This window comes from Camarhynchus parvulus, chromosome 11 (assembly GCF_901933205.1).
Source record: "Camarhynchus parvulus chromosome 11, STF_HiC, whole genome shotgun sequence".
Lineage (NCBI taxonomy): Eukaryota > Metazoa > Chordata > Aves > Passeriformes > Thraupidae > Camarhynchus > Camarhynchus parvulus.
The window spans coordinates 7186877-7200606 of record NC_044581.1 but is presented as its reverse complement, the minus strand read 5'-3'; the positions used below and the strand labels follow the sequence as shown (position 1 = coordinate 7200606).

Below are 13730 nucleotides of genomic sequence, written 5' to 3'. Positions count from 1 at the left end.
CACCTTGATTTCCTAGGGCAGACAGCCTGGGTGCTGCTGAGCTGGGTGAGTTGCTTGTTATAAACATGCTCCCAGATGCTTAGCAGTGATGGGAGGCAGCCTCACAGCTCTTGCAGATGGCATCCTGCAGACTGCTTTGGACTTTTCATCTCTTGAGCTGTCAAAAGAGGGTCAGGCAGATTGCAGGAAGGAATTCGAACTGATGCCAATGCCAAGGGTAGGACAAAATCAACTAAGTGGGACTTGGAAAGGCATGCAAAGTGCAGCACTGGAGAAGGAGAAACCCCAGGGCTCAGGGTGGAGTAGGATCAGTCTGGGTCAGGAAGAACTGAGTAGCTGGCCTTCTCACCCAGGTGGGCTCCTTGCAGTGGATGGAACTCATTTCCTCCCCAAGACAAAGCTCTGGCTGCTACCTGCAGTTGCCACTCCAGAGGTTTGTCACAGATGTGCACAGGGCGACAGAAGAGGGTCATCTGTGGGTTACACCTAAGGACAAAGGTCCAGCTCTCCCCTGAGCTTGGAGCCAGTTGTTTCAGCCTGATGTGGTCCCCAGCAATGCCCTGCAGCCCAACTTCTTCAAGAGCCCTCTTAAGATGTCAGGCAGCTGCCACTTCTTCACCACCTGGGCTACAGCCATATGGGACCATGTTCTCCAAGTCCAGGTCTAGGGCTGCCTGGGTCATGCTGGTGGAGTCTTAAAAGGATGTCCTCTCGTGTCCAGGTGAACCTGAAGGAGCAGGGGCAGCTGGTGCGGCAGGACGAGTTCACCATCTGGCTGGGCCGCAGGAAGTACCAGCGACACGTCTTCCTCTTTGAGGACCTCATCCTCTTCAGCAAGCCCAAGAGGATCGAGGGTGGCTTTGATGTGTATATCTACAAGCGCTCCTTCAAGGTAAGGGCAGCCCTGCAGCTCCCTCTTGTGTGGGAGGTGTCCATGGCTGGTTTCCCCATGGCACATGCCTCTGAAATGGGAAGCAGGAGCACCTTCAGCAGAAGAGCTGCTCCCACCACTTCTAAGCCTCCTCCAAACCATGCAGTGAGGCCAGAAGAGGATATTTCACTCATTAATGCCTAGGTCCTCTGTGCTGTGAGATGTGGGGCTAGTGTTTTCTGAGGGTTGTGGAGTATGAGGGAAAGGCAGTGTGTATGTGGCAGGGAAGTGGTGGTAATTCTGGATGGAGCACTAGGAATTGCCTGAACTGTCTGTGCCCAGCCATGTTCAGGACATACCTGCTGCTTTCCAGACCCTCAGTCTCCTTCCTCTTAGGTCTGCTAAGCTGGGGATAGCTCTAGCACAAGGTTCAAGCAGCTTACTCCTTTTGCTCCTGGTACAGTCTGGTTTATGCTTTGCTTTTCCTCTTCTCCCAGACTGCAGACATTGGTCTGACAGAGAACTGTGGAGACAGCGGCCTGCGCTTTGAGATCTGGTTCCGAAGGCGGAAGTCCAGTGACACCTACATCCTCCAGGCCAGCTCAGCTGAGACTAAGCAGGCCTGGACCAGTGACATTGCCAAAATCCTGTGGCAGCAGGCAGCCCGCAATAAAGGTGTGATTCCTTCCTGGAATTCCTTCTGTGCCGCAAAAGGTGCGGGAGCCCTGTTCAGCTCATGCTGTCCTGAGTAGGTTTGGATCCTGTTACCAGGCAGCTCTGTGCAGCAAGCAGCTGTGTGCCAGCATGCAGCCTCAGGAGCATGTGCTGGGCTTGGCTGGGCATGTCCCTTCCCTGCTCCTCATCCCCAGGGAACTCGACTGGTCCAAGCTCTGTATGACTGTAGACACCCACCTGTTCTCCATGAACAGAAGATCCATGCTCAGGGTTCCTTGTCCTGTAAGCACAGTTTGTGCCCCTGAAAGACTTGTTGGTCTCCCCAGTGATGTGGGCCACTACTGGAGCTTGCTACTGAATCATGCTGACCAAGTCCCTCCTGACCCCCCACAGGCTTCCCGCTTGGCAGGACTCTCGTAGGTGGCATGGCGCTGAGCTACTTGGCCAGAGCAGGGCATGATTGCTTCTTCCTGGAGACTCCACAGCGCTGGGGAGGGCAGCAAGGGGAGAGGAGATCTAATCTCAGCAGTTCAGAAGCAGCCCAGCCCAACTGCTCTAACCTGTGGCTGAATAATGCCTGTGGGGAGGGTTGGGTTGGGTCAGCCTCACAATGTGGCTGTGGGTCTCTTCCTCTCCAGAAATCCGTATGCAGGAGATGGTCTCCATGGGTGTGGGTAACAAGCCCTTCCTGGATATCAAACCCAGTGAGGCAGCTATTAATGACCGTGCTATCGATTACATCATGAAAGGCAGAGGTAGGTGCCAGCTGTGCCTTCCCCCTTGATCCTTGTGAGTGAGGCAGGACTGATTCTCAGGGGGTTTTTTGTATGTTTTCTGACAGGTGCCAGGACCAGAGCCTCAATTGCAGTGTCTCTGTTTGACCATTCCAACCCCTTCAAGAGGACACAGACGCAGCTCTCCACTGGCAGCACCCCCACTGCCTATTCCCCTTCCTCCTCCTCCTCCCTTCTGGGGCCCCTCAACCTCCACATGTACCTGGACCAGGCTCTGCTGCCAGGGGTCCTGGCCCCCAGGCGCCCCTTTGACATTGGCACTTGCATCGAGGAAGATGAGCTGGAGCATGAGACAAGCAGCCAGCCCTCAATGAGTACGTACAGCCCCTCTGCTCTGCAGCACCTGGGATGTGTGGGCTCATCCCTGCACCTTGTTCTGTGCTAAGTGGTCAGACCAGGCTTACTGGGGTCATGGCAGTCCCTGTCTCCTACCCAGACCAGGGCATGAAGGCCCTGCCCTTCTATGCCAGCTCTGTCTCAGGTTCCATGAGAGGAGTTAGCTCAAATATGGGGCTTCTAAAGTACCTGCTGAGCTGCAACCATAGCTGTGGCAGGCTTGGTGCTGTGTACTAGTACTGCTGTGGTCTTGGGGACTTGCGTCCCTGCCCCTCTGGTGTGAAGTGCTCTGTCCTTTGCCCTCACCATCCTGGCCCCATCACCCTTTGCCTTACCTCATGTGAACTTTGTTGGCCAGCCCATACCAATCACCAGCACCATTATAACTCTTCCTGCTTGTGTTGGTTTGTTGTCTGTGGCTTTAAAGAGGCCCAGACAGGAGTGTGGCTGGTCTGTGGGCTAGTGTGGCCAGTGCCCTTGCAGACAGGTACATTATCAAGTGTATGTGGCATGGGTTATATGCAGCCCAAAGCTGTGGCTGTCAGAGTGACGTTCCTCTCTTTCCCCAGCAACAGAGAGCTCAGAGTCATCGCACTGCATGTCAGCCACTGGCTCCAGCGGCTCCGACAGTGGCTGTGTCTCCAACGTCCCACAAGAAAGCTTCTGTGAAGACATGGGCTCGCCCCCTTACATGCCTGTAGGCCCACAGCACAGCTCTGCCATGGAGGGCAGACCCAGGTTCACAAACAGCCAGTACATTTCTGCAGTAAGTGCAAGCAGCCAAAACACTCCCTTCACTTTGCCTGCTCCTGTACCTGCCTCCCCAGTTCAAGCCACTGCCTCTCACAGGGGGACTGAAGATGCTGCTTTTGGGCTTGGGGTGACTGTGGGGAAGTGACATTTCCTCTTGCAGAGACTTGGCCCCTCTGGGGCAGGCAAGAGCCTCTGGTGCAGGAGCCACCCCTGCAGTGGCCAGGATCCCTGAGGAGATGAGCTGGAAAGGACCTGCAGTGCTGGAGACTGCACAAGGAGGAGATGTTGCACAAACAGGAGCTATAATGGTGCCATGGGCTGGGGTACATATATAACCTCCTGGAATGGCTGGAGCTCTGCTGCACATGCTGCCAAGCTCCTTTCCTGGGAGGTTTGGGCGTTTTTTGGGGAATGATGAGAGGGAGTAGTGGGAGCCTGTTGCTCTGAGATGTCGGTGTGTTCCTGAGAGTTCTCAGCTGCTTCCCTTCCCACTAGATCCTGTCCTGATGCTGTTGTCCTCTAACCCCCTACTAACACTGGCTTCTCTCTTCTGCAGAAAGCAGGCCAGGTCACCATAAGCCCCTCAAGAATAGTGTGAGCCCCTCGGCCCCGCCTCAGGAAGTGGAGTTGTTGTAAGTAGCCCCTGCAGGGGATTTTCCAGCAGTTCTGAGTGCTGGTCAGGTTTGTCAGTAGCTCTGAGTCAGGGGAATCTCACCCTCAGCTCCTCTGTGAGTTTTCCCCATGCATTCCTGACTGGTGTCTGAGGCTCTGATTCATCTGGTTACAGAGGAGCAGCTCCCATGGAGCCACACTCTGAACAGCTGGTTTGATGCTTTCTACCTTGCAGAAGCAAAACAAACAAAATCACGTTCAGGTACTAAAGGCTTGACCACCTCCTGAGTGTTCAGATGAGCTGCTTTCCTCTGAATGCTGCCCACCTGTCTAACCACTAATCTACTTCTTGTGGCTGTTTGCCAAAATCCTGCTCTTAGTCCCTCTGAACTGCCTTGGGGAATCCCAGTAATTCTCCCCAAGGCAGGTTTATCCCACAGTTTCCTTTGAATCTCCAGAGGAAATGGTACTTTGCCAGACAAAGGAACCTGCTAGGTTATGGTCAGGATGTCCTGAGGTAGCTGCCAGAGGTTGCTTCAGTATTTAGGGATTTTGGGAGGATGCCTTGTCTGGAAGGAAGTCACTGTTGATCCAGGGAGGATGAACCCTGACAGGACTTGCAGCCAGGCAGGGCTCCTGCTCGTGGCTGGCAGCCCTTGATGTCTTGTCAGGACCCACTCAAACCAGCCTGCTCTTGTCTCAGCCTTTTCCTCTCTGTCCTTGGGGCTGAGCCTCCCCTGTCACAGGGAGCAGAGGGGTATGGGAGAGGCAGGATTAGGGCTTGAATGGTCAAGGCACAGAGTGGTGAATGGCTCATAGGTTTGGCACTGTGGGGTGTGGCACCATGCAGGCCCATGTCTTGTGACCTGCAGGGGCAGGAGTTCAGAACCAGCTGTACAGAACCAGCCAAGGTTCAGATGTGAGATCCTGAGCCCCTTCTGGAGGGTCACAGATGAGATTTTTGAAGTGGCCACAGAAGCAGTAGGGACAGCAGCACAAAGCCTTTGGGCGAGGCCTGAGACACAGAGGGATGAGCTGTGCATCTCCTGCAAGGAGATTGTTCTTTCCCCACCAAAAAATACCTCTGACAAGCAGTGGATTTCAAGTGTTTTGTGAAGTCACTGCTGGCCAGGACAGAGGGACCTGTGGGATCCTGCCACATCCCAGGAGTGCAGCTGGTCTAACCCATTGCACGGTGCTGTGTTCCAGGTTTGATTGCCATTTCAAACTCACTGAAGATCCCAGGCCTCTGACCAGCAGAAGGACACAGTCTTCATTCTTGAAGATATTTTTTTGCCCATTATCAGGCTCTTTCAGACAGCCCAAAATTTGACCTCTGCCTGAGGTGAAGTCCCAGGAAGGCTTCTGTCAACTAAATGTAATAGCTTTGGTGTTGGATGGGACCTTGGGCATTTAAAGCTCATTAGCCTTATATTTATAAGTAATAAGTAACATAGCAGTTTGGGAAAAAAAAAGTATTATTTTTAAAGCTATGAGTTGTACAGATTTTTATTACAAGTGACTCTGTTACTATTTGTTGTGTAAGCTGCACATTTTATAAAGTTTTTGGAAGGGCATGAAGAGAAATTGAGGTATTTAAAAAAAGTAGTCTAACTTTCTTTTTCAGGGTTATAGTGACCTGAAGCTCAAGATTTAACGTCCTTCCTTATGTTCTAAATATGTCTATTGTAGCAATAATTTATTTCCTTGGCTTAATACTTCCATTCTAATAAAAGCAATTTCATTGTTATGAATTGTTTCTTCAGATGGTTCTTCCAATGCCTTGGTGCTGAGCTAATCTCTCTCATAACTATCTGTCAGCTCTGCCGCTCTGCCTGTGCCACCTCTGCTCTGACTGCCAGCTCCACCTGTAAATCCTCAGTGCATTCACCAGAGAAGGAGGAGATGCCCAGGCAGACTGCCCTGATGCCAGTGGGGAGGCTGACCCAGAGAGGAGCAGCCAGCAGAGGTGTCAGTAGGAGTGAGGACAAGGGAGCTGTCTGGTGGAGCTCTGGAGGCACCAGAGTTCCTGGCTCTAATTTTAGCCACTTGCCCCCTGTAGCTGCTGTCCCAGTGCAAGTTCCTCTCTTGCCCTGCTGGCTCAGGTTCCGGTGGCTTAGTTCAGGCTTCATTGTGCTTTGTCCTGGCTGCAGCCCTGGTTTTGGACTGACAAGCTCCTTGCTTCATCTCTGACTCAGCCCCTCTTCTGGTACTTCAGTCCCACTGTTGTGGCTTGTTTGAGGAGCTTTGGATGTGCTGGCATTCGAGACCAACAGGTTTTGAGCATAATGGGTTGATCATAATGCTGAACCTTAAGTGGACGTTGTTTGAAGTAACTGGAGGCCAAACGAGCCCTGTGTTCCAAGGTGGCTTTTTCATGAGTAACATCCAAGGTCGCTGTGTGGCTGTGACACCCTCCCTCTGTTCTTGGACAAAATGAAAATTAGCATTTCTGGAAACAGTCGTTACTTGGCTGCCAAGTTCCTGTTTACTCCTGGTTTATGCAGGGCTGTAAATCAGGCTCCTGCAGGTGTGGGAGAAGTGCTACATTTGGCCTGAGGAAGAAGATGGAGTTGTAATTTATTTAACTGCAGTTTTCTCCCCTTGGCAGACATGGGTGTTACACCCCACAGCCACCCTGGAGACAGTGTCCCTTCAAGTTTGGAAATTCCTGTACTGTATGTAAAACACTTGTTTATTTTTAATAAGCTGGATGTTTTTAAACCTTGTTCTTTTTTCAGACAGCAAGGAAAATACAATTGACACCTTTGTACAAAATTGCGTGGGAAACAGTTATACAGGGAATATTTTACAAGTTACTATTTTGAGATAATTGCTGGGTTAATGCAAAGTTTCTGGACTGTCAAGACAACAATAGCTCATGTCATAAGAGGGAGAGAAGTTACTAATGCAACAAGAGGAACATGAAACGTCTGGAATTTCTCAGTTTCAAAAGTTTCTAAATTGCTGGACAAACCTTTAGTATTGTTTACCTGACACTCTTTCTTCAGGGTTTGATTGATTTGTCTAATAAAGGTTATTTTCTTTATATGAATCTTACTTGTTTTGTGGCATGATTTCAGCATGGGATGCAGGAGGAGGCAGGGAGCCCTGAGAGGAGCAGTTGTCCCTGGGGTGTTTAAATACCCCCTCAGAGTACTGGGAACAGGTTGAAGTAACATTTCTCTGACCAAACCTAACCCAGCAGGTTATTGGGGTGAGGCTGAGGGTGCCTGTCATTTTAAGCACTGAAAAGTACACAAACAATTTTTCCCCCTATTCCATATCTGGCACCCAAACAATGAGCAAAAAATATTTGGTTTTATTAGCATAAGTAGAAATCTATCTATTGCCAACCTGGACTTCCACAGAGTGAGCTGCATGTCAGGAATCCCAGATTAGACAATGCATTTTGAGAGGGTGCAACAAAAATAAATGAGCTCCTAAATCAGAGGTGTTTTCCTGAAATCTTTGGATTTCAGAATTGGAATTTTCCATACTTTTTCCAGCCTTTTTGCAAGTTAAGTGACATTCTCTGTCCCTTCTTTCTTTTTTTTCTCCGCCTTTAACTAACCAGGGATAAAGAAAGTCTGCTATTGAAAAGCAGGAATCCCACTCTGCGCTGTGACACTCATGACACACCTCAGATGGAAAATTCATCATGGCATTTTCCATATATAGGGAATCCCCTGAAGAGGGTAGATAGATTCAGGGGGCTGTTTGGGAATCCACCCTTCCCAGAACACCCTTATCTCTGCTAGAAATGGCCATTGTGCCTGGTCCTACCCACTTTGTACTCCCAACAATTCCCAGGCTTGGCCATCCAGGTATTAGAATTGTAAAATCCTGCAATCTGCCATGGTCAGTGCCACTTTCCACTAGACCAGGTCACTCCAAGCCCTGGAGAGTCCTTGGCCTGGCCTTGGACACTTGCAGGAGTGGGGAATGCAAGAATTCCAATTTGGTGTTTTAAGCCATCTCAGTTGCTGGTGATTGATAAATTTTGTAGACAGATTGCTGTGGCTGTGGAGGGAGGGTGCCCTCTCCTGTAAGCTCCCTGAGTTCTCCTGACCACTGCAGTTTTGGAAAGCATTTTCAGCCTTAGAGCAGGGACACCAGCAGAGGGGGCAGATGGAATATTTTTCATCTGGACTAATCTGACTTTGCTGATCTGCCCTAAAAAAACCCACAAAAATCTGAAGAGAGGTGCAATTTTCCATTTTGTTAAAGATGTGCAGATGTTGCACAAATCCGTGATCATGGGCAGGGACACCTTAGAGTAGATCAGGTGCTCCAAGCCTGGTCCAGCCTGGCCTTGAACACTTCCAGGGATGGGGAATGCAGGAATTCTGGTTCAGTGGGATCTGGTCCTGGCCGTACCTCAACAGGGCCACTGTAAATGTCATTGTGCACTGTTTGTTAATGCAGTAATAGACTATTGAGCTTTGCTGCTTTTCCTCTCCCTGCCTTTGGAGAGAGAACAACTTTAAACACTGCCTAAAAAAAAAAAAGGGATGATGTTAAATGCAAAATGTTAATATGTTACTATTTGATGTTAGAAATATCAAGCAGCATAACATTTTTGAGACAATTCCATAAAAAAAAAAAAAAGAAATTGGAAATCAGAAGACTCAGAGTTTATCTGAAGCTTGGAGGAAATGCAGATATTAATGTTTGAAAATAGACTTTTCATCCAGCCAGGATGTACAGACTCACCCTTCAGTGGCACAAGACAAAATTACACTTCAATTAAAATAAAAAATACTTGTACCTGTATAGTGAATTAAATCTTTGTTAGAGATACCCATTTAGTATTTTCATTTATGCAGATACAGAGCGTAGGGGAAGAGGAGGAGCTGTCACTTCCCTGTTGCACATGACAGTAAATTCAGTGGTGAATTTACCACAATAAATTCATTAGAATGAATTTATTTTCAGGCCAACTGAACCTCCTCACGGAGCACTAGAAAGGGCAACGCCACCTTTTCCAGATTCAATAAGATGGGGTAGTATAAAATTGTCCTCAAACACAGCAGCTGCTTTCTTTAACTGCAGTTAATTAAGATCAAAACCATTAAATGAGCTCTTATGGGAAGGTCAAGCATGAAATCTTGTTTCACCAACCAGGGCAGAAGAGTTGAATGTGATTTTTATTTGGATAGTTATCAGGAGCCTTGATTAACACAAACTCTGTGACATCCATCTGCACCCAATATTATCTAAGAATTTAAAAAATATAGAAAAAAACATAGAAAATCCCACTTTGCCTGCAAGAAAGGCTTCAGCTGTAGAATTGATGCTCATAGGATAAATTCAACCCAGCTGAGAAAAGGTAACTTTGAGGTCTGCATGTAAAAATGAAGGTGCCCAAACACAAAACTGTGTTGGTCAGTGAATAATTTATGATTATCAGACCTACCCTGTGCAGGAGCTGCTTTCTACAACAGAGATTCAGGAGACAAGAGTGAGTTTACTTTTGGGAATTGAGAAATACCAGTCACTGACATAAAAATTAATTAACTCTGCTTCTGCAGATCCCACAATGTTCTCTGGTTCACCCCCACAGAAAACACTGAGTGGCAAGAACAAACCTGTAAATCCTAGAACAACCTGATGTCTGGAAGGTTTTTTTGCTATTTCTCATATAAATGGCCACAGAAAAGGGAGTCAAAAGCATGTCTGGAAAAGAATGGGGAGGGGAAGGAAACCCTCTGTAAATGGATGCAAGAATTAAAGTCAGTAGCTTCCAGAGACAGCTTGTAGCTCCAGACAGCACTGATCATCAAAGATGATGTGGGGAACAAGACTTTTTCATAGATAATCACGTCAACTTCTCATTGCTGATACTGTTCAAGCAAGAAAGATGAAACATTTTAAGAAAAACAACTGGATAGTAAAATATTGGTATTTCTGAGGCTCAATCCAATTTTAGGGGACAGTGGAAGAAAGACAGCACCACCAAAACACCCTCGTGGCACCGTTGCTCCAAGGAAAGTACTCCCAGACATTCCTGAGGGAATTCAGGCTGCTCTTTGATGGGCAGCAGTGCCCAACCAGCAGCTCCCCCTGCACAAAGGGAGCTCAGCCCTGCCTTGTGCCTCCCCATTCCATTCCATTCCATTCCATTCCATTCCATTCCATTCCATTCCATTCCATTCCATTCCATTCCATCCCATCAGGCCTGGAGGAAGGAACAGGGCTGCTATTTATTTAAAAGCCAATTAACACAATGCTAACATGACAGATCTCTTTAATTAGATGCTCCTTGTGTCATTTTTTAGAATAGGGAACAGGTGAGAAGCGAGACCCAAAAAATAAAAAAAAACAAGAAAACTTTGAATATGGCAGCTAATAAATTAACTAATCAATTTGATCACGTGGCATTTTTAGTTAAGAAAACCTAAAGAGGGCTTTAGACAAAGATATAGGAGTGCTCATCAATACTTTATTAATATTTACTTAATATATATTAATATTTCATATTTAAATATTTAAACAAATTTTCAGCATAATATTTTAAAACTTCCTCTGGAGATAAGGTCAGCATTAAAAAAAGAACATCAGTATTAATACAGGCAAACTCCATATCTTAATATCTATATTTTATATTTGTTAATAATTTATACTTTAAATATTAGAATCTAAATAAATCTGTACAATAACAGCTGCAATTCTAGGGCACTGTCACACCTCAGGGATGGGTTTACATGTCTTGAATGTTCTCCTGGGTCTACCCATTATTATCTCTGTGTGTTACTACTGGAAGTCTCAGCTGACACAAAGATAATTTATTTAATTTATTTAATTAACAAGCTTTCCAGACAGTGGTTTGCAGGCTGGTTTTTGTGTCAGGTTTATGGTTTTGGAGTCCTCAGTGTCTCTGACGTTCTCTGCTCGACTTGACTGCAAAAACATTAATATGGAAGAGCACCCCACCCCAGCTCCTCATTCTTCTCAAAGCTCCAAAATCCCTTGCTGGATTTATGTGGGCAGAAGGATGGACCTCCATGGACAGGAGCCTTGCTGGGTTTTGTAATTTACCTTGAAATCTGCTGGGTAATAACCTCAAGAAAATGATGCATGACTGTCCAAAGACAGGCTAAACCTGCAGCAATAACAGGAACAGGAGGGAGCTGAGCTTTTCCCTCCCCTGCTTCATACCCTTCTGTTCCTGACATGCATGAGGCAGGGATAACACTGCAGATGCTGCAGGAAAGTGTTTAAATCCAAAGCAAAAATCTGTTTCCAATTAGGTCTCAAAAAAAAAAAAAAATCCATAGAAACTTTTCTGTTTAGAATTGTTTCCTGACATCACCTGAGCTTCCTGCCAAAACTCCAGATTGTCTTGGTGTGTTCCAGATTTTACTGCTTGTTTAAGTTATTTTTTTTCACACACCTATGCAGGAATGCTTGGAAAAAGTTGGGTTTTTTTCTTTAGAAGTGTTTGAGACAAATACTTCAAAGCAGTGACAGAAGGGTTTGCTTAAACTCACACCATGTTACATGTGTGGACATTCATCGCTTCTGAGGCTCAGCAGCACCACTGAAAAGGCTCCCAGGGACTTACCAGACATGGGGAAAACTGTACAAAAGTGATTAATTTCTTGTAACATTTATGACCCTTTGTGATTCTGGGGATTTGGGGTTTGTTTTCTTATGTCTTGTCTCATCCCAAAGGGATTATCTGATTCAGTAGCTGGATGAAAGGCTTTAGGGGAACCTTGTGGCAGCTTCCACCCTCCAAGAGATGGATCAGGCTGCTGCTCCCAGCCACTGCATCTCCAGGATCAAACACCCACAGAGCAAAGAAAAATGGAAGGATCCTTCAGAGCCTCCTGGGCAATGAGTAAATGGGGGTGATGTGGTTTATAAGGCTCATGAGAACTGATACAGAGCAACCACACACACGTGCTGCCAGGGCCAGATGTGCCCCACTGGCATTTTCCAGGAGCTTGGAGTCATGGTACAGCAAGAGTGGAGTTACTCTGAGGAAGCCAGAGATCACAGCTTTCTTACAAACAGAATGTGCAGCCTCTTACAGGCAGCTCTGGAGATTTTCTGCTGTGTGTAACCCCTGCTGCTGGATCCCCTCTGTCCCTCAGAGCAGCCCAGCCTGACAGAAAGATGCTCAGAAAGCAGCACCTGGAAGCTCACCCACCCTTCTCCCTGTGATCCCTTCTGATGAGTTGTTTTGTAAAAATCTGAGTTGCCAGGTGCTATTTCCAAGACTGGAAGTGAAACAATTGAGCTACAGGAGCCCAGGGCTATCCTGCAGGGCAGGCAGAGGTGTGGGCTGGTCACAGGCAGGGGACAGCTCACCTGTCACAGCAGGACCTGGTGCCTCTGTCCCAGCAGAATTCCTCCAGTCGTGTCTGCTTCTTGTAATGCCCCCACTGCTGGCACATGGATGGATTTGGGCACAAGAGAGAGCTATTTTGGGGACCATTAACATTATACCCTTAATGAGGCTGGAACTGGTCACAGACTTCTAAGCCAAGTCATGAAAATGCCAGTTCAGTGAGCAGCACATCAGGAATAGTCTGTGTCTGATTAAACCTTTTTTTTTTAGAAAAATATCTTAGGTCAAAACAAGAGAGAGGAGACCTGATTGCCTTTTGCAATGACAGATGTGATTGCTCCACTGATGTGCTTCCAGCTATCTTAGCACATGCTATTGATCTCTTGGAACAGCTTCTGTCAGTTATTAAGGACTGTCAGCAATCTCTGCATGAAATCTTAAAATGAATCTTGGCTGTAGGTGCAGGCTGTCAAACACAGAGCTCTGGGCTACAGGCTTAGAGATCCAAGTACAAATGTTTTAAAATGTGATTTTGAATAAATGGAAATCAGCCTGGAGAAGAGAGGAGGAGACCTCAGAGCACCTTCCAGTCCCTAAAGGGGCACCAAGAGAGCTGGAGGGAGACTTTGGACAAAGGCATGGAGTGCCAGGACAAGGGGGAATGGCTTCACACTGACCGAGGGCAGGGTTAGATGGAATATTGGGAAGAAATTCTTCTCTGTGGGGGTGGGCAGGCCCTGGCACAGGGTGCCCAGAGCAGCTGTGGCTGCCCCTGGATCCCTGGAAGTGTCCAAGGCCAGGTTGGACAGAGCCTGGAGCAGCCTGGGACAGTGGAAGATGTCCCTGCCATGGCAGGGGGTTGGAACTAAAGGATCTTTAAGATCCTTTCTAGTCCCAAATATTCTATAGTTCCATGATGAAACCAGTGCATCAGTTTTGGAAAAATATCCTTGCAGCAGGTGCCTTCTCCCAAATGTCTGCTTATAATTTAATCTTTTTAATGCAACAATCTTGCCCCGCGCCTTTCCTATCCACAAACCTTCCTGCTGCAGCAGCTGACTGAAGAGAGCAGCCACACTGTTCCCAAACCCCTCTTCCAGCTGAGAAATGCACCAGCCATGAGAAATGCAGCCTCATCCCCACTGGGAAGATGTGCATCACACACCTGGGAAGCTGTGCACACAGCTCTGGGCAGCTCTGGAGTTCAGAGCAATTGTACAGTTGTGCTCAGCACAGGGAACAAAACAGACATTAAATATGGACCATGCTCAGTTTCACCTTGCATGGTAGCTCCTGCTGTATTTCAATCTGGTGAATCCAATCCTTGCCTTTTGTTTTCTTTCTCTGCATCCTCCTGCTTCCATCTCCCCCTGCGTTCTCACGACTCTGC

The 13730-nt window shown here is 47.4% G+C and overlaps 1 protein-coding gene across 5 annotated transcripts in view; it reads left to right on the top strand.

Moving 5' to 3' along the window:
- Positions 1 to 7049, top strand: part of PLEKHG4 (pleckstrin homology and RhoGEF domain containing G4) — an 85701-nt gene extending 78652 nt beyond the window's left edge. Inside the window, exons 18-24 of one of the 5 annotated variants that reach the window (XM_030955862.1) lie at positions 722 to 892; positions 1369 to 1585; positions 2185 to 2301; positions 2388 to 2654; positions 3246 to 3442; positions 3986 to 4061; positions 5251 to 7049. In XM_030955862.1, the coding sequence (XP_030811722.1) occupies positions 722 to 892; positions 1369 to 1585; positions 2185 to 2301; positions 2388 to 2654; positions 3246 to 3442; positions 3986 to 4027 (1011 nt within the window). In that variant the 3' untranslated portion in view covers positions 4028 to 4061; positions 5251 to 7049. Of the gene's footprint in view, positions 1 to 721; positions 893 to 1368; positions 1586 to 2184; positions 2302 to 2387; positions 2655 to 3245 lie in introns of all 5 variants that reach the window. The other 4 variants (XM_030955863.1, XM_030955861.1, XM_030955860.1 and 1 more) reach the window with 4 other exon arrangements.
- Positions 7050 to 13730: the final 6681 nt, after the last annotated feature.